This window comes from Patiria miniata, unplaced genomic scaffold (assembly GCF_015706575.1).
Source record: "Patiria miniata isolate m_02_andy unplaced genomic scaffold, ASM1570657v1 HiC_scaffold_5, whole genome shotgun sequence".
NCBI lineage: Eukaryota > Metazoa > Echinodermata > Asteroidea > Valvatida > Asterinidae > Patiria > Patiria miniata.
Genome location: NW_024037072.1, coordinates 757,530 through 783,034, shown reverse-complemented (window position 1 = coordinate 783,034; position 25,505 = coordinate 757,530). Strand labels below are relative to the sequence as shown.

General features: G+C 37.6%; 1 protein-coding gene across 4 annotated transcripts in view; it reads right to left on the bottom strand.

Annotated features, from left to right (window-relative positions):
* LOC119741048 overlaps positions 1 to 25,505 on the bottom strand; it is a 41,307-nt gene that overhangs the window by 12,858 nt on the left and 2,944 nt on the right. The window contains exons 2-15 of one of the 4 annotated variants that reach the window (XM_038216659.1): positions 16,485 to 16,620; positions 15,679 to 15,875; positions 15,085 to 15,198; positions 13,865 to 13,957; positions 13,093 to 13,178; positions 12,237 to 12,342; positions 11,497 to 11,586; positions 11,096 to 11,210; positions 10,816 to 10,874; positions 10,173 to 10,286; positions 9,555 to 9,698; positions 9,152 to 9,271; positions 7,907 to 8,777; positions 4,605 to 7,051 (exon numbers count right to left, since the gene is read on the bottom strand). The exons of 1 other annotated variant lie outside the window; for it this stretch is intronic. In XM_038216659.1, the coding sequence (XP_038072587.1) occupies positions 6,822 to 7,051; positions 7,907 to 8,777; positions 9,152 to 9,271; positions 9,555 to 9,698; positions 10,173 to 10,286; positions 10,816 to 10,874; positions 11,096 to 11,210; positions 11,497 to 11,586; positions 12,237 to 12,342; positions 13,093 to 13,178; positions 13,865 to 13,957; positions 15,085 to 15,198; positions 15,679 to 15,875; positions 16,485 to 16,620 (2,475 nt within the window). In that variant the 3' untranslated portion in view covers positions 4,605 to 6,821. Of the gene's footprint in view, positions 1 to 4,604; positions 7,052 to 7,906; positions 8,778 to 9,151; positions 9,272 to 9,554; positions 9,699 to 10,172; positions 10,287 to 10,815; positions 10,875 to 11,095; positions 11,211 to 11,496; positions 11,587 to 12,236; positions 12,343 to 13,092; positions 13,179 to 13,864; positions 13,958 to 15,084; positions 15,199 to 15,678; positions 15,876 to 16,484; positions 16,621 to 25,505 lie in introns of those variants that run through there. 2 more of the 4 variants (XM_038216656.1, XM_038216657.1) reach the window with 2 other exon arrangements.

Sequence of the window (25,505 nt, the reverse complement as noted above, 5' to 3'; positions counted from 1 at the left end):
AAATAAGTAGGGAAAAAATTAGAACCAAGAAAAGCACTGTTTGTAGACTTAATTTACCATTAAACAAGTTCAATGACACCAATTTATATGCAAAATAACATGAACAGCATGGTGCTAAGATGTATATTATAAAAATATTGAATGCTTTGAGTGGTGTAGTAAAACTAGCCTCCCGAGGTGATCCGTGGACTTTCTATTTTCCCGAGGCGAAGCCGAGGGAAAATAGAATGCTCCATGGATCACCGAGGGAGGCTAGTTTTACTTCACCACGAGATATAGCATTCAATATTTGTTTTATAACACTTCACCCACAGATTCTGCTTGGTTTTAATATTTTAAATTCTTTAAATCTGAACACAGTTGAAGTAAACTTCAATTTCAATACAAAATTGGTGGAAAATGTATTTCCCTCTTCCAAACTACCTCTTCACGAAATGTTTGAACCCAACTCTTTGGCGCACTCTCTTTGGAACAAAACGCGCTAAGCGCAATGCGCACACCAGATGCATTTGCACACAAATACCATGCCGTGGATATAGTACTTTGGTCGCTAATGGTATAGTACTTTGGTTGCTACGGGCATAGTACTTCTTGGCCGTGCACAGAAAGATAGCAAAATTAGAAAGTTCATGTGACTCGCTCTCGGCCAATCAAGACACAGAATCTGTGGGTGAGGTGTTATAAAAGCGCTTTATTACCCCTGTTCATCAGGCCATGGGGCCAGTTTTCTGCAGTATAACAGGTACCCATTTATACTCCTGGGTGGAGAGCGGCAATTGTAGTATTCTTGCCCCTAAAACGCAAGCACCAAATTCCCCCCGACAGGGTTGCAATCCACATACCATCACATGAGTCATGAGTCAGACACCATATCAATTGGACTACAGTGGCCCAACGTTCATTTAAAATGCAAACTGTCACGACCTGACTTTGTATCCCGATTTAACACATTTTTCTTTACTTTGTTTCAACAGCAGAATGTGTACCCGTTTGTATGCATTACCAACGGAGCTAAGGCCCGTGTTTAAAATCCAACATACAGCATATGTGTGTGTGTGTGTTTTGGCACCGAGACGCAGAACGGATCCCACATACAACTGACCAATCCAATAAGCACAGCCCACTACAAATTTCAGCAACAACTCATAATATGTAATTCCAATGCCACACTGCATTTTCCAGACACCTTCGTTATACGCACATATACACACGTCAGATTTTTGTTAAAGGTTTAGTTAAATTACAATGATTGACACAAACTTCAAACTTTTCACATAAACCTTTCAATGTGAAATGCACATGTAGAGATGTGAACAGCCAACATCAAACTACTGGAAATCACTCTGCCATCTGAGTGACACAAGAACCATGCATCATCAGATAATTACGATGAGAAGATTAAAAAGATGACACAGGACTTCAATCATCGATGACGTCCATTGATGATGACTAAGACTATTGAGCTTGCCATCCACAATTACAAATGCATCAACTATTGACTTGGCCTAAACCCCTTGAGGCCAGATACTGGGATCTATTTTAAAACCTGAACTAAAAATAATACTTGCCGCTGCATGAGAGTCAATTTCTCAGACATGAGATGATGAAAATATTAGAGCTACATAAACTTGTTGGGATGGTCCCAACTACAGATGAAATAAGTCAGGATTATCTCAGCTGTAGTTGGGAGTGTCCCAACTGTAGTTGGGGCGTGTAGTTGGTACTGTCCCAACTATAGTTGGGACGTAACATTGTTTAGTAATCCAATGGATAAGGCTAGGTAGAGCTTTGAATACATCCCCTTAACCACTCCCCCTCTTCCCAGCCATCCTGAAAACTATTTCCAATTGTCATCATGGATTATAGGGGCAAGGTGGTTGTACACAAACTCTCCCTCTATACATTTTCCAATGCGCTCCCTCAAGCACAAATGAATAAAAAAAAAATTTGATTAATGTTGAGACAGTTCCTCTACAACAGATGTCACATTACTCAGAGATCAATAATATTCCAAAAGTTTACAGAAACATAGCTACAAGTACAACAGTACTCACTCAAAAGTTGTTCAGCAGACAAACTGTGAAGATTAGATTTGTAAGCATCAAGACAGAAGCAACAAAATCTTATGGAAGACAGACCTTAGTACTCTAGCTACCGGTACTTAGCACAACAAGTACAAGATTAACAGTGCATGAATATAAGCCGCTGATATTGGCTACACTTGCCCAGCTTTCCTGCTCCGTAGTGCATGTTGACTAGACGGGAACTGCCAGACGATATGACGGGGGCGTGCTATTTAAGGGAAGTCTCATACACGAGTCTTAATTCAATTAGTGAGAAACCTACGCAATTGTGGCTACTGAGTCACCGAGTCTTAATATATGAAAGATCCTCTTGGGTCTGTAGCAATTCAAGAGGAGGACAAGGTGAGAGTGAAAAGTAAAGATGTTTAAAACCAAGTTGTAAAGGCTGACGTCAAACAATCTGGATGGGGTTACCTGGACAGAACACTGAGAGACCTGGAGGAAGGTTTTTTAAGGAAATCCTTTAAGATTCAGATCAGTTATTTAAAAGAGACTAACATATTTGCATCATGACTGAGCTGTTCCTCTTCCAATGGCTAAATGGGGAGATTTCTGAAGAGAGGAGATATAAGAATACACCTTTAAAAGAGTCTGAGACGGTAGAAAAAGGACATGTTGGTGTTGCTACATTCTGTTTTCTGTTGTCCCCCCCCCCCCCCACGGCATTTTGGTTATGTAAGATGATCCCCCCCCCCATATACAGCTGATTCACAAAGTGGTAGTTTTATTACTGACCTGAAAAAAGGTAACCGATTGAACATGATTAATTGAATTGCCAAATAATACCTGCATGCATACCCCTAATGAAACTTTTTCATTATCTTTGCCTTGACTTTTTTTTCTATTGTTATTGAAACAATAAAAAGCCAAATGTCTACACACTTCAGCAGTTTACAAAAGTTAAAAATACTTTCAAAGTACAGTTTGTCTAAACAAGCTGGTCAAAAAAAAAATTATATAAAAAAAGGAATAAAAGCTTTTTGGCTGCCAACTGCTTGGCTGGAGCCACATTGTGTAGCTTATGACTTGGAGTGAGATGTATCATGTAGACCTTTTTCAGTCCAAGACGTAAACAAAGTGTCAGTAATATTTAGCAACCTCTGGGAAAAATATTGACGCAAATGTCAGAGCGAAGGTGTAGATCACAAACGACTGCGAGGATACAACTGCTGCTTGTTCTCTGGGATTACGGCTATAAGCCCCCGTTAACTTGTCACTTCCTTATTGAGTTAACCTCATATTGGTTATATGGATGGGCATGTTTCCGCATTAGTAGACGACTTCATGGGACTACCTCAGAAAGCTGCAAGATGAAACCGTACACGAGAACTTTTCTAATCAGTTGCATCCACTGAAATTACAAATTTATTGAAGTGCAATTCTTAAAGGGAATATACAACATTTGCAAACATCAACAAATAAAACTACCAAGTTTTTACGAAATACCTTACTAGGATGTTAGTTAATGACAGTCTAAAGCATCCTGTAAAATTATGGCACCTGGTGTGAAGTCATTTTCAAGAAAATGGTATTTTTGTATAAATTTCCAACGGTGGTCGGCCGACCACCGTTGGAAAAACCTAACTATTTTTCAACTACTGCTCCAAATTTACCATTTTTTTCAGTGAAAATTTTGTTTGCTATTGGTTACATGTTCATGAACGGGTGAAAGCCAGCTAGACTGGTTCCCTTACCTTACAATTTTCCGGCATCTATAAATTGATCCATTTCATCTTTAGTGGAGTCAGGGAACCAGACTACTAGAACATTTTCTTTTTTCTTGGTTTTTCCAGCATTTTCGAACACAAAAGTTCAAAAATGTCAGTGTAACAATATTTGATCTATTATACAAACCCCTCAAATAGTTCATTTTTTAAAATTGCAGCAAAAGCCAATGATGTACATTCCCTTTAAAGCTCACATACAGGTATTCACTGTTTTTCCCATGTAAGGGATTTTACCACACATTTTAATATGACCTTAGTAACTATAAGGATTGATTAACGTATATTTTCAACTACAAAATCTCATTTTTGTTGTCTTCTGATCCTTATTGGCTTTTCTTTTAAACTTTTCATCATCCCAATAAAGTATTTCTTGAGATTATGTCAGGTATGTGCTGTAAATCGTCAAGCATTTAAACACAGTGACAAGGAATCTGCCACCACTAACATTAACAATTTTGTGAAGATCAAATATCTTAAGATAACATATGTTGACAACTTGAACCATAGAGCGACAACTATAAACTGCCAAAAACAGGCTTAGCGTCCAACAACCACCAGCGTCGGATGTTCATCATTTCGCGATGCACCTTAAGTGATAGTGTCCATTATAGGCAGAGTATTTATCATTATTATGTTTCTCATATTTCCATGGAAACTCTTACATTTTGTTTTTATTAAAATGCAAAGCTAGTCAAGAATCTTTTGTAGTTAACTATTTGTTCAACTCCCTACCCCCCAAAAAAATTAAAACCTAGCAAAGAGCCATAATGACAAACCTCAAAACACAGACTCATGAGTTTTAATTTCTTTAATGAGCAAATGCATAGAGAACAGTTTCTTTCGTTCCAAAAAAATGTATTTCTATCATGATCAAGAATTGTCTCAACCCCAAAAGGAAAAACAATACATCTTCCAGGAAAAGTGGATACTGTGACTGGAATCAGGAGTTACTTAAACACATTCCCATCTCCTAATTTGTCCGTCTCCACATATAAAGAACAGATAAAACAATTTAAAAACAAAGAAACGGAGAAGGTCCCTTCCTGGAGCTGTCATTCTACAAACCAAACTGACGTCAAATGCACACCACAACATGAGAGGCAGGTTGAGCCCCGAGCAGATGTGCTGGGTAAGACAGGAATACGGGAGAATTGTGGTTAGATTTGACCCCTCTGAGTGAAACAGGCGGGGCCAGTGTGTCTAGTTCCCTTCAACAGATGCTGTAACCGCAATAGGAAACAACCCTGGGAGTTGTGTGTACAGACTGGTACCGTTTTATCTACATGTGGCCATCAATTTGGTTTTCTTTGAGGGCGATTTCAGTTTAACAGACCCAACAAATTGGACAATTTTTTGTACAAAATGTACTCGCTTCAGGAGCTCAGTGAATAACCTGAAAATTTACTTTTCAAATCTTATACATCCATCATCTAGTAATGGTCCAGGAGATTACAGACTAGGAGTTTTGGATCATTTTTCTGAATCATTAATTAGATAAAATGGTTAATTGGCTATGTTATATCTGTGACACCGGAATTGCCCTTGAATAATTTCGAATAGAGAAAAATAGAAGAGTTAATTGCTTAGGTAATACAATAAATATCACCATCAACGTGTTTTTGCTTTCGATTAACTCAAAACTAAAAAAAAAGAAAAGATTGCACTCCTTTCACCAAAATTATCTCCTTTTTAACATTGTTATCAACGTATCTCGCAAACAAACAAAAAGCAAAATTCAAATGAGTTGACTGTACCTGTAACTGTGGGTTAAACAAAAATAAGTTTGTAAATATACAATATCTTGTTATATTTGAAAGTGAAATTATGGCATTTTGTGAATTTTGAGTTTCACAATAGCCTTGGAAGGTTACAGATGATCACAAAATTTGCAAATGCCAATACCATGTCTGCACAATTTAGTAAACATTTAATATACAAGGCATTTTGTTATGAAACTTGCTGGGTAAATAGATCATATGTCAGAAATAACCTGTTTTATACAATTTGTTAAAGTTTTAAACTTAACGTCTGCCCTTTGTTTCTTAAAAATATAAAAAGTCTAACCCAATAAGCTGATTTTCTTTCTCAATTCCTGTCTCAATTTATTAATAAATTATATTCAATTAGATTTTATTCCATAGAAATTTAATTTCTATTCCCTTAAATAGATCTACATGTACACTGTCTTTTAATAATCTTTGGGTGCCCATGGCAACTCAACAATATAAGCTATAATTTCCATTTCAGCAAAAGAATACATCTTGAAATTATCTCATATTTCAGATGTTCTTAAATTATGTAATAAGCGCAGTTCAATAATAATTTGCTACCAAATTTAATACAAATACTTTCACTAAACATATATGCTTTTTAAAGCGAAACTTTACAGCTTTGAATAATTGCGGTGGCTTATTAAGTAACTGTAAAAATTTTATAAAAAGTAATATACAGGACATATTTTCAGATATTACTGTCAATATATAATTACCACAATTATGAATACATGTACCACATACAGTCAAACCCTGACACGAAGAGCACTGTGAATACAACATCCTGCTTGTAACAAGGAAAACTTTAGGCACCAATTCTTTGGTTTATTTTGTTTTCCATTACTGATAACACAAGGTACCTGTCATAACAAGGTAATTTGTGAAGTCCCAAGGACCTTGTTATAAAGGTGTTCCACTGTATATGAAATGTCATGCTTCATGTACCGGTACGACACAAGAACACTTGCATTTTATTTTAACTTTACACTTTACAGATTTCCCATACGTTTCCTTGTGGGAGACATACGCACAGGTTACAAACCACCCAGTTATATCAAAAACACCTGATTAATGAACTAATTGTATGAATACATTCTTGAATAGTAACAAAGAAAGGTCACAGGACACGTATAAGCTTTTTGACAATGTAAGTTGGTGGTTTTCAATCAGCTGCCACTGGGTAAGAGTGATATCATCATTATCCATTCATAAATATGCATGTATGCATATGCAGGAGTTCAAAGGTCATCATCTTGACATTCCCTCCTGAGGAGGACCGAATAGGCAACCAAGAACTGAATGACGACATTGCCAAAGCGGCCAAGTTGCAAGAAGTCCGGCATATAATCATCCAGCATCTTGATATGATGGTAACCACTGACAACTCGCTCCACGTTGCCATGGAGAAGGAAGAGTATCAGGCAGGGTAAAAGGTCATCGATACCCAAGACTGGTACATCTTTACCACCTATCACAGGGAATCAGAGCAAGAGTCGGATTACATTCACGCTTTTATCAAGCATATTCACCTTTTCAATTTGTAGAATTTGTCAATAAAATTAGATGGCCTATTGCTTCAATCCTAAGCAGGACCATTTCCAAGACAAAATGACAGTGGTACAGAAACACACAAGTAGGGGACACACAAGCATGCAGGTTTGGGAGGAAAACAGACGGAGGAATTAAACAGGGGATACACCAAAGGAGTGTGGCAGTGATGGGTAAGGGTCAAAAGGTGGCGGGCGGGTTTGAAAGGGGGGGGTGAAAGGAGGGATGATGCAGGGGGAAAGCACAGGGGTGTGGCAGTGGATGAAGTGCTAGATAAAAAATGAGGGGGGGAGGGGTAATATGCTGTGATAATTACGCAACAGAGGAGGACCTTAGGGGTGTGACAAGGATAAGTTAAAAGGGTACAACACAAGAGGAGATCCACCTCCTAGATATGACACTGCCAATTTAAGAAGTTTTTAGATGATTTGGCGGGACTGAAAGGTACATGTACAACCCGGCCACTATTACTTGACAAGGGGTTTGATGCCTTGTAACAGTTAAAGAACAAAGATTGTATCACTTTTGGTCATTGCTGAGTGGTGGAGTTTGAAGAATGAAGGAAGTTCATTAAAGGGAAAGGGTTGTAAGTTTTAATTGAATGTGCCTATAACAGAGTCTACAGGTCATATGAGGTAAAGGGTTGCTGAAAAAATAAAGTTGGGAAAATGGGATCATTTCTAAGAGGGCTTGCTTGATAGATGATTGTCCAAAAATGACACAAAAAAACATAGAACTGGATAAATTCATTCAAAAATATTGATAGTTTACTTACTGGAAAGTAGTCTTGACTGTTTTCCAGCAGTTGTTGCGATTTCCTGAAGGCATTTACACAGCGAGAGCATTTTAGACATTGGTACTGTTTCTTTAAGTGCGTTGTAGAAGTAATTGTAGGCTGTCTGAAACCTCTGCAGGAAGACTTGGCTGTTGGGATTGTCCCGGACATATTTGTCGCGAGGACTGTTAGAGGAGTGTCCATCTTCCAAAGATTCAAACACGTCTTCCTTCTCGACGTCATCTTCAGTGACATTCACAGAGGAGACTCCCGAGTCACTGACAGAACTCATGACTGGATTGGACAGGATCCAAGCTTTGCTGTTGGGGTTGGGGATGTTAATGGGAAGGGAGCGACGTGCCTTGAATGCAGAACCACGGACTGACCGTGACGACTTATCAGAGTGGATGTCTTCTAGACTCATATGTCTCCGCTCCGACCCTCTCCATGTAACTGCTGGTGGCTCTAACAATGAAGCCTCCAGCTGTGGACTGGGGACCCACATCCAATCATAAATCTGAGTCTCTCTGTGGGACCCTTTCCTTCGACTGCCTTGCTTGCTACCGGTAGAATCCTTCTTTCTCCGTACAACTTGGACTTGCTCATCCCCTTGGATACTGATCCCTGACTCTAATCTTTCCCTGGTCTTGTCGTCTTTATCCTCGGCCTTATCCTCTTTCTCAAATTCCTCCTGCTCTACCTCTGCCGTGTCTGCCTCTGTGACCTCAGGATCTTCTAGCATTGCTGACAGAAAGTCCGGAGCATACAGACCCATAAACTGCAGAAACTGCTTGTCATTTTCTGAAAGATCCCGCAAAGTGAATGTTGGTAGATTGCTCTCAAGTTCTTGGGATACCTCTGCATAGGCTCGCTGCAAAACCAAATCAGAGATCACTTTCGGTAAATTTTTGAAAATCTTTAAAAAAATTCTGCTAAAATCACTGGATCTTCTTTCTTTACAAAGATCAGGGTTGAGAAAATTGGTGTTACTAGTAGATAGTTTGAGATTTGTATACATCAATGGTTTTACTAAAAAAACTACTCAGGAGTTATGTCCCAATCTTAGACACAGGCATGCAACTGGGAATTTACAAAAGACAAGGAAACTCCAAACCACAGAAGACTTTGTACAGTGTTTTTCAATTTGTAATGGTATTCATGAGAAGAAAGAAACGATGAAATCAGCGGATCCGAGGAAAAGTTGCATGGCTGTAGACAGGAACACTCAACTTTACAACTACGTACCTCATAAAGCCGCAAGATGTTCTGATAATGAGAAGAGAAGAAACAACTCTCGTAACATGTCCAGACTCTCTGGGAGCATTCTGACAGAGCAGTTTGATCTTCAATTACTTCATAAACCACCTGTGATGAAAAAGAAAAAGCAGCTTAAAGCATGAATCAGTGATATGGATGATCCACACAATAATATTGGTCTTGTATGACAATTATTTCCTCAGATAAATATAAGAAAATGGAAACTTGAAAATCGCAACTGCACATTTTGTATTAGTTACTCCTCCTCTTGAACAGGATGCTTATCAACATAAATCTTCCTGGCTAGCCTACCCATGAAACTAGCCTACTGGTACCTTGAAAATGACAACACTTGGCGACCACGCCCACAATCTAACTTCCTAAGACTAACTTGATTGAAATGATGATGTAGTTCATGCTTGAGGGTCTTGGTCAGTCCCTTGAAGTGAGTAGCAGGTTTCTTCTCTCTAATGCTCTGGCGAATGCGGCTGTCTGGGGAAATTCTCTGACGCGCACCACTGGACGACTCTTTAATCTGCAAGATTCATGAAAGCATCGCGACTATATAAAAAAGATTTACAGATAATTTTACCCTATTGGAACAGGGACAAGAAAGGAGTCGGCGTCCCTAACGTCCTCATTACTCTGTGGCAAATTGTCCAATATCTTGGCAGCCAGGGGTTACACTTTTCTGCTCTAATAAGCAGGAGATCATTAGTTTAAGTTCCAACAGCGAAAACTTATAAACATTTTTTTTCAGCCTCAGCTAGCAATGAGTACACAGAATTGTAAACTACTTTGGTGAAGCGCATTCTTGAATATTAAAATTAACAGCTTGATGCAATATTTGATCACTAACACATGATACCCTTAGATTGCACTGTTGGTTGCAACTATTTTTGAGTCGGTCTTTCCTGAAACATTCATTATCCATATCCTATCTTAATCTTAACTTTCAAAGTTTTTGTAAGTTATAACAACGGAATACAATAATGGTAATATCTTGTACCTTAGAGCAGCTTGGGTTGGATTGTGGATCAGTCAGCTCTTTGATGATGTAACTACGAATCCAGTCAGTGAATTCACTGCGAAGCCTAAGTATGACAGTGTTCAACTCCACACTCTGATGATAACAATCAAATATCAATCATTCACTTTTGAATTTTACAGAGATGAAAAATATGTATATATAATTTGGGGAGTCAGGTTGGCGTAGTGGTACTTTCCTCGCCTTCCACCGCTGTGACCCGGGTTCGAATCCCGCCTGGGCCAATATGTGGATTGGGTTTTCAGTCCCTGCCTGATTCTGTGGGTTTTCCTCAGAATATTCTTCTGGGGTTTTCCTCCCACATCTAAAACTGTAATTTCTTCACATTATCTTCTCTTTACTGGGCCCCATGGGAGATCAGTGGATTCCACTGAATGGGCTACCCAGTTAAAATAAGAAATAAATAAATAAATATGAATAGCTTCTTGTGAGTATTTGCATAATATGTCATATCACCAGCTTCTGAATTCACAGCGCAGCGGCAAAGTGATTTCCTTTCAGGCTAAATCCCACAATTCTTGTTTGACATTTCAACCATTGAATGTTCATTTACTCTGATGAATGTTGACTCTGATCCTTGAAAAATAAAATATGACTTATTTACCTTTGCAACTTGGCTTTGTAGGGTTTCCCATTCTGCAGGTAGAGAGGTTTTCCCGAGAACTGTTAAAAAATAAACAATGAAAGATCTGACGTGAAATATTTCTATTTTTTTTATTTTGCATCAAATTTGGCTGTATCATGGCAGTGTCAGATATTTTATCAGGTTTTTTAAATGGCATACAGAGGAATTTTAAAAAAATCAGCTGAAGGGAGAAAAAATTTGCATGCCCGAAAAACAACCAGAAATTTGTTTGAAAGGTCAAAGTTCATAGGTCACATACCATCAGTGGGTCGTTGGATTCCGTATGGGCCGATCTCAACACCTGTTGTCTGCTTGCCCTGGGTAAGTTCCTCTTCTGCGTGAAACAAAGCCTCTCGTACACTCAGAGCACAGATCTGTGAATACACCAAAATGATTGCTGCCATGAGACAACCACTGAAAACTTATTTGAAACAAATTTTATCAAAGAATTTTACTGGAAAAAGGGAGCCCTTTATAGACTGCAGGATTCGTTTAAATGCTTAGAAATATCCAAGAAGACAGTGAAAAGAAATGCAAACATTTCATTATCGAGGACTTCAAATACACAATAAGGCATAACAAATCTCAGAATGGGTACTGGCATTGTTAACATATAAGCCTTTAACTATCATCCACCTCAAAATACAAACAAATACTTACTTTTCTTCGCACAAGTTCAATCCGTTCTTTTTCATGACCTTTCCACTCATCCTGAATCTTCATGTAGGCCTCCTCATGTGGGTCAGATACCTACCGGCACATACACAAACAACCAGTCATTGTTTTAGTTGGGTTTTTTTTTTCATGTACCGGTATCTTAAAAAAATTTGATTGATTGAAAATATTTGATTCTAAAAAGCTTGCAGATCAAGGATTAAGATATCTGCACAAGGTCAAGTAACAGGCAAGTAAAGGGTCAAGTCCCACACAGCGCTTATCAACTAACATCAGTGATGTGCAAAACGCTACATTCGTTGTTGGGCCAAATGTTTTCTAGTAATCTCTGATAACTCTATCCTTCAGTAAGCAATGAATATGCTCGCTACAGGGCTCTCTCGGGACTTGGCCTACATCTGGTAACCTCGCGCACCGCGTAGTATTTAGGCAAGCTTTCAAAGCCCTGATGGATGAAAACTATAAGAAAAATGCAGAGCCAACACCAAGTGCTGGGTTGGCACAATTTATGACAACAGTCACGGTACACGGCACAGCTAGTGACCATTATGCCATTTGACACAGAATTTGCAGATATGTTACGTGAAATCTAAGCCTTACTGTCTAGTTTACAATGCACGTGGTATTTGCTAGCTAAAAGCTTGCCTACTGCAATGGCAGCTGATCACATGGAAACCAGATGGTCACATGGTACTTAGACGTCATATGATCGGAACCTATTGTACCTTTTGTTCGTCCGACACTCTACTCGCACAAAGCGCTAGTCCTGCATTATGAACGTACATCAACTTGGTCATGCGTTCTTCAACTGCATCCCTCCCTACTTTTGCTCTACAGAAGAAAACAACACAAGACTATGCTACTGATTGTATTCTTGAGAAAATAAGAAAACAAATTCTTGAAAAATAGTCAGATTTCATTATCCAGTGCTGAGATCTCTTCTTCAGCTCATTTCAGTATCACTTCTGTTTTGTTGTCTACCCTAATTTTCCTCATGGGTGTAAAAAAAATCTGTATATAATCAAATATATTTTTAGCAAGTGTTTTCAAACTTTTATGTTTTGAAATGTAATTTTTTGGCTCTTTTGTTGCGGTAAGATTTTTATTGTTGAAATAAGACACATGTGTATATAAATGATTTGGACCAATGCTGGCAATTTGGACAACATGAATCATGCAGCAGACAAAAATTGACATCCATTTTGATAGAGATGACAAGGCTGATATGGACAATTATGATTAACATTGATGGACATAAAACAATTCCATTTTACTGTGATGAAACAATGAATAACACATGAATAAATAACATATTTTGGGTTTTCTCCCTGTGTTTCTGAGTATTCAACCTTTCAAGTTCAATATTTGTTATTCAATTCGAGTTCTACCAGTCTCATGTCAGAGTTTGAGACTGAGTTTTCTTAAAAAAACAAAACAGATATGAGTATGAGTACTGATAAAATGGTAGATGAATAAAGATTGAGTTTTAGAATGTCGTACGTATACAAAATACACTGGTGAGTGTTGTATCTTTGTGCACATCTCTAATAAGTTGTCTAACTATGACATGTCTAAACTCACGCATTCAGCTGGCCGACGTAGCGTCTTCCTCCTTTCTTTTGAACCCTCAGTTTGGCTTCTTGAACTTTTTTCTTCCACGTCTCCAGCTGAAAAAAAGGGAGATCTCTCATACAATCTAATTTTTCCAGAATTACAACCGACATAAATGTAGTGTGTTGATATCAGGGGTGAGAAAGATCTTGCAGACCCTTTAAGGCACACAAATCTGATGGACAAAGTTTAGTGCCGAACTGATCAGCCAAAAATCCCTTGATGTGTATTGTTTGTAGGTATCTCAGGCCATACATTTGACGTATATACATCTGGTAAGTATAGAATGGTGACACAGGGTTGAATTAAAAAAAAAAAGGAACTTTCAAGTACAAAAGAAGTCCGCTATTATTATAAGGTGATGCTATATGGAACATTTGACAATAATGAGCATTAATAAACCATTTGGCTTCAAAACTTTATAGGTAACCCTACAGAGCTTTGTCTGAAAATCACTACTAATGACAACTGTACAGGTACCGGACAATCTTAGGTGGACCATACTGTGTTTATTATACACAATGTACATGTAGTAATGGGTAGACCTACACCACGTTATGGGGAAGTTTCTTATTGTTATGGGGACTTTCTGCTGTTCCCACAGCATTTTTGGTCTCCACAAATACCTCGTACAGATGAGTGTATGTCCCCACAACTACGGAACAAGAATATGTGCTCTACTGATAGTAAAAACACACACTCCTTGTAAAACAAGGGTTTAAGTTTTAATTTATTCTCTCACCTCAATATAAATGTAGCCATATTCCACATCAGCTTTCAATTGTTCACAGAGGAGTTTCAGAAATGAGGAGTTGCAAGATACAATTGCAGTTTCCTAAAAAATAAATTTAAAAAAATCACGTAGGTTATTTTCAAATTAATCCTTCGGAAATAAAATCTGCTTTTGAATCATAAAAAAAATCTTGTTTCACTGCCCTCTGTGTAAAATAAAGTTTCTCCAAGGAAATTACAAAATATTCAAGAGTTTTTATGAAAGGGACTACATGTACATAGTAAACACCATAGATATAAAAAAAACACTTTATGAGCAAAAGTACAAATTTATATGTTTACTAAAAGGTAAAAGTACATGCATGCTGTACCTGCAAAAACATGCTTTCGGAAATTCCACACAAAGTGGACACGGCTGAAAAGTGGAAGATTTATGAAATCTTCAAAACTACAAGCATCACAACCTCGAACGTGGTATCATATTAAAGGGGACAGCAAGACATTTCACTTGAGTAATTTGGCAGTGAAATGGAATATGGTTAAGTGCATTCTTTGTCAAAAAATTGGTATTTTATCTAAATTCTGGATTTTAGGTACATGTACCTAAAATCCAGAATCTAGACACTTTGGCACCTTGTCATTTTGGCATCTTGTTTTTACATGCAAGTTTTCTTGTGAGTTTTTGTTTTAAGAAGAAAAAAAGGGTCATATTTTCTGATTATTGGTTTCTTACATTTTAAACTTGTACCAAAGATGGCCAAACAGTAACGTCAGTTTGGTTGGATGATTTTGTTGGCTGGATATTTCTTTAACTAAGTTAAGGTACAAATTAATGTCACTGTCTGACTCGGGGATGTCAGTGTTTTTTTTGCTCCGTGGCCTGACAAATTTGATGTGGAAGAAGGCAAGCATGCACAAAACAATCCCAATACACCATATACACATTGCAATACCACTAAACACATTGGATGTCTACTTTGAACTTCTTTCATACTGTTGTGTATTGAGCTAGCATGGCATTGACCATGGAGTATCACACGCACAATTGTTTTCCCTGCGCATTATACAGGAGGATTTATTTTTTCTGGCCTGGTGAACGGATGGAATGCCTGAGTTTGTTAACATGAATAACCCTGAATTCTGGCTTATTAGCCTGAAAACTGGCATTCCTGTTGACTACACCTTGTTGGATTTTTCAAGTATTCAGCAAGTTTTCTAACACTGACATACCGATTGTAAATGTTCACACATGTCTTCTCTCCACTGCCTCATGGTCTGTTTGAGCATTCTCCGTTGCTCCGTCATTTCATCTATCTTGACATTCAGTTTTTGTAAGGTTTGTTCCTGTCAATCAAAATACATGATGAAGGGAATTAATGTGTGCTTGGCTAGTTTATGTTAACACCAGTTGGAGTCTGATGCTGATAATTACCCAAGCGGAAATACATTTTTGTTAAAAAAAAAATCAAAACTTTTCGGTCCAAACATCAAAACCAGTCAAAATTATAAATTTCCAATGATTTTGTTCAACACCTTTCCTTCAAGTTTTTCGCAACACCTCCAGCTATATTATGGTATGTCCATCTGGCGAGAAGTCGTAAACAACTCCTTATATGAAGATTGGTGCGTGTGTAGCGTATACTACATGTACATGTATGCGTTGTGGTGCAGAACGCAACTGTGCCGGTGTAGTGAATTAAGGACTATGGAATACCGAATCATTGCTTCTCCTCACCCAAGAGTAAATGGGTACCTTGTTTACAAAGATGACATCATGTTTTTACTTTAGTTCACACACAGAATCTAAAGAATAAATGAACCTACCTGATTGGTCAGGGCCTGGGTCACATGTTCCTTGTCCTCTGAACACAGCTTTATGATTGGTAGAATGTAGACATGCAAAAGATGCAACAGATCTACACTATCTTCATCATCCTGTCTGACTAAGATGCGTTTAGCGAGGTCTATTCCTCTCTGCATGTCCACCACCAGAGGATAAAAGTCTTCGTTCAACAAACCTACTGCAAGTCAAAGGGATATCATCACTCCATGCAAATTATCTTTTGTACATACCGTACCATGTATCTAACTACAAATAGGCCATCAGCCTCGGTCCAATATTTTGGCCACCGGTATCAAATGAGAGGAATAATCATCATACCGATTTTTGGCAAGGTATACACCTTCGGAGTTGGAAAATATGTGATAGCATTGCAGTGGTGGCAGCTTTTTTGGGTGTTACCACCTTTTTTTCAAAATGTCCATCAAAATGTTTGTTACCACTCTAGGGGCGGTATACCTTGCGCATGCGCACTATAATAATTTATGCATTGATTGATACTGACCAAACCCCCAGGCTCATGGCCTAAAAGCTATACTGCATCACTGAACTAACTGAGCTTTGTTTTGTTTTTTCTCATTTAATTTGTTCAAACAACCACGCAAAATGTTCAGAAAATAATTGCTGCCTGATTATCATTTCAAGCTCATAATGTTTGCACTCCATTTACCCCTTGGTGCACTGATTAATTGGATTAGATGAACAGATTACTGCACCAAAGGGTGAAATCAATCTCTTTGTGAATCCCCTTCTTATTTGATTTCTCAATGTTCAGGTACAGAGCACTTACATTCTTGAGTATGCCTGCAACGCTGGTACGTGGTTTCTTCTCCCATGATCCTTTGCGTGCAGTTTCTACGGCAACACATCGTCCATTGAATGCTGTTTCTAATGGCATCAAAGTAGACTGTGTCAACCACAAGCACCTACAGGTTAACCAGAATTAAAGGAAATGTACAATGTTTGCAAACATATAAAAAAAAACACTACCAAAATTATTATGAAATACCTTACTTGACTGTAAGTGAGTACCATTAATAATGTCAAGCATCCTGTGATAAAATGGCACCTGTGGTGCTGACATTTTCAAGAAAAGTGGAATTTTTGTATCAATTTCCAATGATGGTCGGTTGACCATCGTTGAAAAAAAAAAGACATTTTCTCAAATACTGCCCCCAATTTACCAAACTTAGTTAGACCCTGCAGTAGGGTCAGGGAACCCGACTAAAAAAATCCCAACTTTTTTTCCCTTGGTGTTTTCCAGCTTCCATGAACACAAAACTTTAATAAGGTCAGTGTCAAAATATGTGCTGTAAAATAGTAACCTCAAATTCATCCATTTTTTGAAAATTGCAGCAAAAGCAAATGTTGAATATTATTACCTTTAAAGAAGAGCTAAAAAGCTGTTGCCCAAGAACAGAACTATTTAATTGTAGACTTTTTGTATAAAAAATATAACTTCAGTATTAAAGGCATGCATTCATAGAGAATCCTAAAGATACAAACTACATTGGTGCGTTTTCATGACCTGAACCAGAAACATGTTTTTAAGAGCATGGTGATCAGGAATACGCTTCAGTTGGCACGGACACAGAACCACTATTTGCCACATCCACTGAATCCAGACATGCACTTAATCAAAACATGCAGGTTATGAAAATGTATTTTCATTAGATTTCAAATTGTTGACATTGGGCAGACGTGCAACAGACAACAGTCGTGACTATCATTTACCTGACATAAGCAACCACCTAACATACTCCTAACCCATTCTTGCCCCTGCACTACTGTACAGTGTGTCTCTAAAAAAAGTAAACCCAACTTCAACGGCAAATTTTCAGAAAACTATAAAATATTTACACATTATTTTTTCATGGTTAGATAGTCCAATAAGTCCTCTGTCCAATTATATCACTTAGGTTATCTAACTCTCATGCATGACTGAGCATGATTCAACTTAGTGAATGGGTGTGAAATCATCACTGTGGCAAGTTATTTCTCGCTATTGTCATGCATTCAGGGCCTATTTGAAGTTAAATGTTTGTCAGGGACATGAGGAGGCGTTGCGAGCTTTGCATCGAAAGGAATGGCGGTCATGTCGAGGGTACACATCCCTAAGCTATGCTCGTAAGAAATCAGACATTTCCTATGTCATTTGATTGATGAACTTCCAATCAAAGTGCAATTCTAACTTGCCACAGTGATGATTTCACACCCATTCACTAAGTTGAATCATGCTCAGTCATGCATGAGAGTTACATAACCTACGTGGTATCATTGGACAGAGGACTTATTGGACTATCTAACCATAAAAAATAATGTGTAAATATTTTATAGTTTTCTGAAAATTTGCCGTTGAAGTTGGGTTTACTTTTTTTAGAGACACACTGTACATGTACATATATTCTTGTCTTCAAGTATCTATGCAACTGAAAATGAAAGGATAACTAAGTTATGATATTTTTAGACAACTAAAACGTTGTCTGCTTACCCTTTAGTCATCTTGAATAGGTGATGAAACAATCCCAATCTTCAGTTTGGTCGGAACGATGTTTGTTCAGAACAATGATGATATTCAAGCGCAAACATGTTTCTGGTTATGGTCATGAGAACCGCGCACCTGACACACATCAGCCAATCATATCGTAGCAAGGTGATTTGATTGGATGCAAAAGAAGACAGTTGTTTGACGTTTGTACAAAAGACAACTCTTTAAGAAACCTTTTCATTTTCAATAAATTTCTTTTATTCAGTTGTAGAAATTTTAATATAGGATGAAATTACAGTACGATATCAGAGGATTACTGAATTGTACCATATCTGTTTGAAAAGAGAAGGATGTATATCAGTCAGACCTGACCGAATGTGCTACATACCGGTATGGTAGTTTGTTTTGTCCAAACAGTTTTTGTTTAATTCCCCTCTGAAAGCAATATCAAATTTAAAAAAAAAAGAGGCTGGGATGGGTATCCAATACCCATCTGAAATTCGTGGTAACCAGTTTTATGTTTTAGTTTAATTATCTGAAACCTACCTAGCAAAATCTGACACCACCTTTCAAAAAGGGCAATTTTTTTTATCAGATGATGGTTAAAAAAAAGGTTACAATGTTTTTGCATCCAAGGAACGCTTTGTTGTTACCCTAAACTGCAAACAGCGTACCATTCTTCAGTTGGTTTTGTACAGACCACAAGTGGATCGAAAGACTTCTAGTACATGTATCTGTCACTTTCAGGTGTGGAACTACAGATAGATTGAATAGCCAGCTATGAGTAACAATGCAACATAAGAGCGCACTATAAAAGGCTGTGTTAGAGTTCATGTACAAAGAATGTGTTCGTGTTCATGTAGTTTCTCTATGTACCAGCACTCAGTATTAGAACATTTGTGAACATCAAAAACAAAACTACCAAATTATTATGAAATACATACTTGACTGTTAGTGAATAATAGAATGAATGGGTACGGTTCCCAGTAAATTAGGCCGCATGGGGAGTTAGGGTTAATATTACATTGATTTTATAATACAATATCTCAATTTGAGCAAAAGGAAATTACATGTTCATCCAGTGAATGCCTTCATGATACCTGCAGTCATTCTGAATGGGTGTGTCAAAATATTTACATTACGTGTTCATCAAAGCATACATCACTACACGTACATGTATGTACAATGTACTAGCAAAAACTCAGGTACATGTACATGTACATGTAGCTGGCTGTAGTCAAACTGAAAGTTGAATGTTTGAACTTTGGTTTCCCTGTCATGCCCGTTGGCTAGTCAAACTACCGGTACGTGTAGCAACTTACAAAATGTAAGTGTTACTGTGAATCTGTTTATGTATGAAAGGATGATTAACGATTCATGAAAGTATCTTTTTGTAATGATAAAATAATACAAAAGGATTTATATGGCCAGTAAAACAATATGTGTAGGAACCTACCGGTACTTGTACGTACACATCTGCATGCATGTTAAGAGAAAATAGCGTAATAAGGAAAAGATAGCACGTGTGTCAGTGATTATAACAATACACAAATGTTTTTGCCAACTTTTAACGCACGTGTACATGAGGCTCAACAGCTTGATATTGAACTCTTCTGACATGAATTTAAGTATGAAAATACCATCTACATGTAAATAATTTCATTTGAATTATGATGTAACTTCCAATTGGGAATACTATTTTTTTTTACTTATGTTTTCCTACGAACTTCCAATTGCAATTTTCAGTGCAACGAGTCACAAGTGCTTTGAATTTATTTTTCTTTACAAGACATTAAAATGGAACTACATACTTGTATTTACACAAAGAATTTCCTTCTTATGCACCATGTGGTTTCAGAAATCCTTCAACAAAATAACAAGAACATAAAGGAGTTAACCACTGTGACAAATGAATTTGAGTTCCATTGTACATGTACATGTATGAAAGGACGTCTGCAGAACTGCAGATAAAATATGATCGAATGATCTTTGTCTATATTTGAACACTACATGAACATGAACACAATACGAACTACTGTACATGAATGTTATGAAACCATATTTTCTGTATCACTGTAGAGTTTGACGGGAAAAGACGGAACACGCTATTTATGGAAACTCCGGAAAGTCCCATGAAAATACCCAGACAAACAGACTGACACCATCCAACAAGCTGACAAAATAGTATTAAAAAAAAGATTAATCAAAGTCTGTTTGGGTGCCAAATGTTTGGCTTCCTGCCATTGATTTTGACTTGAGGTATGGTTTGTAATGTAAACAAAGTTTCAGGAACATGGGGCTACCTGTGGGGAGAAATACTGGCTGAATGTGACTGATGTTTGTCTCCTGGTAGACTTGGTGCCAAGTCGATAATTGCTTTGCATATACGGTAAAGGTTCCTGGCTCCACGCACGCAAAATATCGCTGCAATGCGAGTAGTCTGGTTCCCAGACCAAATGATGCTGACTATTGATGTTTAATTACCGACTTGGCGAATACGTTTTCAATTTTGTACACAACAAATGGGGTATTTTGAATCGCTAGCGAATTCAATGCGAGCACTCTGATTGGTTCAGATTCCAGAGCGTATTCTAGGCCACCACGGAAGATCATTCTCATTACGGGTACTTCAAGGGTTTGCACTTTGTGTTGTGTAACATTACAAAAATTATTATTTTAGGACATGCACGATTCATAACAATGATACATTTCATTTCAATACACAATTGACCTAGCTGATGATCTGCAAACATGCCCCCGACGTATTGAGAAGAACTCCCCATGGAACGGAATGAATGAATCCTCATTTGCATCTAGCGATGCGCGATTGGATCTCACCGCAAAAATGCACTGCATATATGTATTACACTGCACGCATAATAACGGCCCAAGAACGTAATCGTCAAGTTGTTAGATATGTCGCAACTGCAACTTGTATTGAACCCACAGCTAGACATAATAAACACAACCCGGTTGATTACGTACTAGTCTTATATAAGCCGATGGAGTTTGACTGAAGTTCAGGGACAAAATACAGCTATTTAACAACTTGTCATCAAGTCTAGTCTCCTGGGATTACAACTACATGTACATGTACCGGTATGAGCCTCCATTAATTTGTCCCTTCCTGATTGGTTTAACCTCAAACTGGGTTATAATATGGATCAACATGTTTCTGAATCACACAACATTTTTGTGTGATCAAATGTACATGTACCAGAAAGCTTGATGACTAGTCCCACAAGAAATGTTTAGACCTATGGTATGCAGTGAATTAAAACATTCCGGGGGTACAACTCTGCAATTTCAGGTATCCATCATAAATGTTCATTCGATGGCAAGCATTTAACACAATGACTAAAAAAAAATGTTTACATGAACTTTTGTTTGAGAAACAATAGGCGTATCCATCAAATATGTTCAGTCTAGTTTTCATCAAAGCAACGCTCAAATCCTGTCAAAAAAATTGAATTCAAAACATATTCAGGAAACACCGCTCTGAAAAAAGATGTATACATTGTAATCCAAATGTTTTACTTGTAAGTGAACTTTTAAGGACCACTACAATGTGATGAGTTAGAAACCGAAAACACCGACTTCCTGAAATACATGTACAATACCAATATGTGCCATGGACACAACACAATATCCCTAAGTTGGACAGTATCTGTTAGCATGCATGGGAAACTGGACATTTTGCGAAGAAAATTTAACAGACCTTAAAAAATACTTTTGACTGCTTAATCTTTCCAAATCCACATAAAATGAACCTACATGTATTGCAGTGGTAACTGACTACATAATAAAAGAAACTCCTTTTCAAATAAGAACTTGAGTGTACCACGTTGATGCAGTATGTAAAGATTCAAACGCTGCACAACTAGGCCAAGTTTCAGGAAATGAACTTGTAAAAAATACTGTGCCCTTATGCAAACAACTACACGTACCGTACAATCCAACAATACTACGTCATGGCTTAAATGTTATTTTATGAAAAACAGGTGCTATTCAGCTAGTGGACTTGCAACTTCTGTGCCACAAACAAATCTTGTAATATTTGATAGATTTTGTGGGGGGCAGTGCACCGGTAGGGTATGTGTAAAGGCCGAGTGATATAACAAAATTCCCCCAAAACAAAGAAAACGATCAAGTTTTACGAATGGTCTAGCTGTCAGAAGGTGCATGCATGCATGTACACTGTATGCACATGTACTGGGTACAGTTAAGTTAACGGTACTTCCGCCATGCAGGCATGTCAATGAGAATGTCAACAACCTGATATGTTGTACCGGTATGTCGTACATGTATGTGAATGGAACTGGAAAGACTTCCATATACAAAGTTCACTAATTTTCCTCTGTATTGACTAACAAGCCCCCAGATAGCAATTTCATGTCATCAAAGTCAATTTGAGCAGTGAGAAAATACAAGCATTTTCTTAGAAAACACTTAGAATTTTTCAGTCCAATCTCATAGGGTTTGTACACAGGGTGTTGAGTGAACTTCGTACATGTATACGGAAATCTTTCCATGGAACTTCCTAGGCTGTACATGAACGTGTAACAAATCACGTAACTTGGTCAGAGTTCAAATGGTTACAATCACTCTGTGAAACGGTAGGCTGAACACACCTATGATTACAGTTAGAGCCAAGATAGGGCCCAACATTTTTTTTCAAGGGGGGGGGGGAGAGGGGGGGGGGGGGGGGGGGGGGGGGGGGAGGGGAGTTCATTGGATGGGGTGTTGAGGTCAACTAGGCATAAAGTAATGACTCGACATTTTCAATGCTGAGTGATGATATTCAGGAAACTGAGGCAAGTTTAGGATGTTTTAAATTGTTGGTTTTGTTTTGGGTATTCCTGTTTTTCTTGTTTATCATCTTTGTATCAGATGGGCCAACTGTTCACAGTTCAGAAAATGTTTTTTTCATCAACATTTGTCTGTGCTGAGTGATGATATTATTCAGGAAACTGAGGCAAGTTTAGGATGTTTTAAATTGTTGGTTTTGTTTTGGGTATTCCTGTTTTTCTTGTTTATCATCTTTGTATCAGATGGGCCAACTGTTCACAGTTCAGAAAATGTTTTTTTCATCAACATTTGTCTGCAGGAAATAATCCAATTCCAACAACATTTGATTAAATAAAAAAAAATACACTCTGCCCAGAAGACAGTAAGTACATGTAATATTTAACAAAACTTCCTAAAATCAACAGATTAATATTCTTACTCAAACTAAAATTACAAGTGCGTACAGGATTGAAAAAAAAATCATTAAAAAACTGACTAAGGTCCCTTTCTGAAGATGTCAGTCTGCAAACCAAACTGACGTCAACAGTGCACCGCAACATGAAAGGTTGAGCTCTTAGCAGATGTGCTTGGTGAGACAGGAATTAAGGGAACCATATTGTGGTTCGGTTTGACCCCTCAGAGCACTAGGCAGGGCCAGTCCCTTGGACTGATACTGTAACCACAAGAGGAAGAAACCCTGGAAGTTTTGTGCACTGTACATGTACATGTGATATGTAGCCATCAATGGTTCTGAGGCACAAGATCTGTAATTTTTGTAAAATCAAGAATTATTTTGGAAACCATTCAAGAGACAAGAGGGGCTTTTGCACTAATGCATTTAAATGAAAAAAATGTGTTTAAGTAGAATTTTCAATCTAATAATGATTAATATGATGTATGTAAGTACATAGTTTGCCCAGGAATATGATGGCATCTCTTACCAAATAGGCCTACTCCACAGGTTGCATTTTTCAATTGTATTTCTTTTTCAACATTTTTTGAAAATCTGATGTTTTGATACCAGTTGGTAATTTGTTTTAACTTTAAGTTCTAATCCCCGATGAAAAACCCACTATTGAACCACAATGGTGATTATCAAGACATACCGTATTATTTATTAACACTAAATCACACAATTAAGTTTTAAATTCTTTAATGAGTCACTGCCCAGAAGAGCTTTACAGTAGTTCTGAACTAAAACTGATGTTTTTTTAACCCCCCCCCCCAAAAAAAAAAGATACTGTGTACATTTTCAGGAAAATATTTGGTAATGTACAGGAAATCTACCGGTAGCACATTTCGTCAAATCAACTTGTCTTTCTAAACAAGTAGGAGCCTACCACCGCCATATTATTAATTATATTCAAAGAATTTCTGCATCACAACATGTGTATGTACGGTAACTATGGGATGTGCGGCTCAGTGCTTTTAACAGGAAATGTTGTTCTGCATACAATAAAGGAAATTATGCAAATGGACTTTGACAGTACATGTAAACTAACCCTTTCCATTATGAAGTATTTGGTTATCCCCTACTTGATTTCAATCCTGCAATATTCTCTTACCGGTACTTTCCAGGATACTTTTATGTGTTCAGACATTTCAATGACTTTATTTACCCCAAGCCTCCCAGATGTTGCAAAACCCATAATTTTTAGGGGATTTTGCAGAATTGAAGACGTCAATTTTCAAAGAATTGTTGATCTTGAATTGGCCGTTGTGCACTACACTACAGTGCAAACCCTGGAGTATGGAAACATATTACATGTAGGTTTCAGCAAGAAATAATGTACAAATAATACTATTGAAATGACTCTTGCGAATCAGGTTGGCATTTGGATACTGTATATCAAACGTTGGCTGGAAAATTTTACCTTTTGCAAAAATTGATTATACCGGGTTGAAGTGGTTAAAATAATAAATAATGAGTAGTGGAGTGGCTGATATTTGACCATTAAAGAAAAAAATGTTTAGGTAATATATCGGTACCTCATGGAATCTGACAAGTTGACAAACAAATAAAATCACACAACTTTCAAATTTCAGTATAATCAGCACAGCCCTAGAGGTAGAAGCCCAGCCACTATTACGTGATTCCCTTAAACTAAGTACACACCGTACGGTGTACAAATGTACAAACTAAGAATTTGCCATTGATTTCCTGCAGTGTGAAGCATTTAAGGGAATTCAGGAAGGTTTCCAACAAAACAACAGGAATTAAGGCTGATGCGTGTTAGTCGTCCCGCTATCTAAACAGGATTTCCCCTCAGCATCAGGATCACTAGAAATATGTATAGATGTCCCAAAGGTGACCATGGTGACATAATAATCATGTTTACTCACTGAAAATTATTAACACTGACCATGCATCAGCAAAAATAATATAGGAAAGAATGTTGCATCCTGACAGATGCCACTTTCCCATCATACTGGTAGGCCTACATGTATACCTTCTATCATCAATGAATGTCAATCATTGCAAAAATATTGAAAACACATGTACCGTATCTGGGACTGAGAAACATTTCCAGCTCG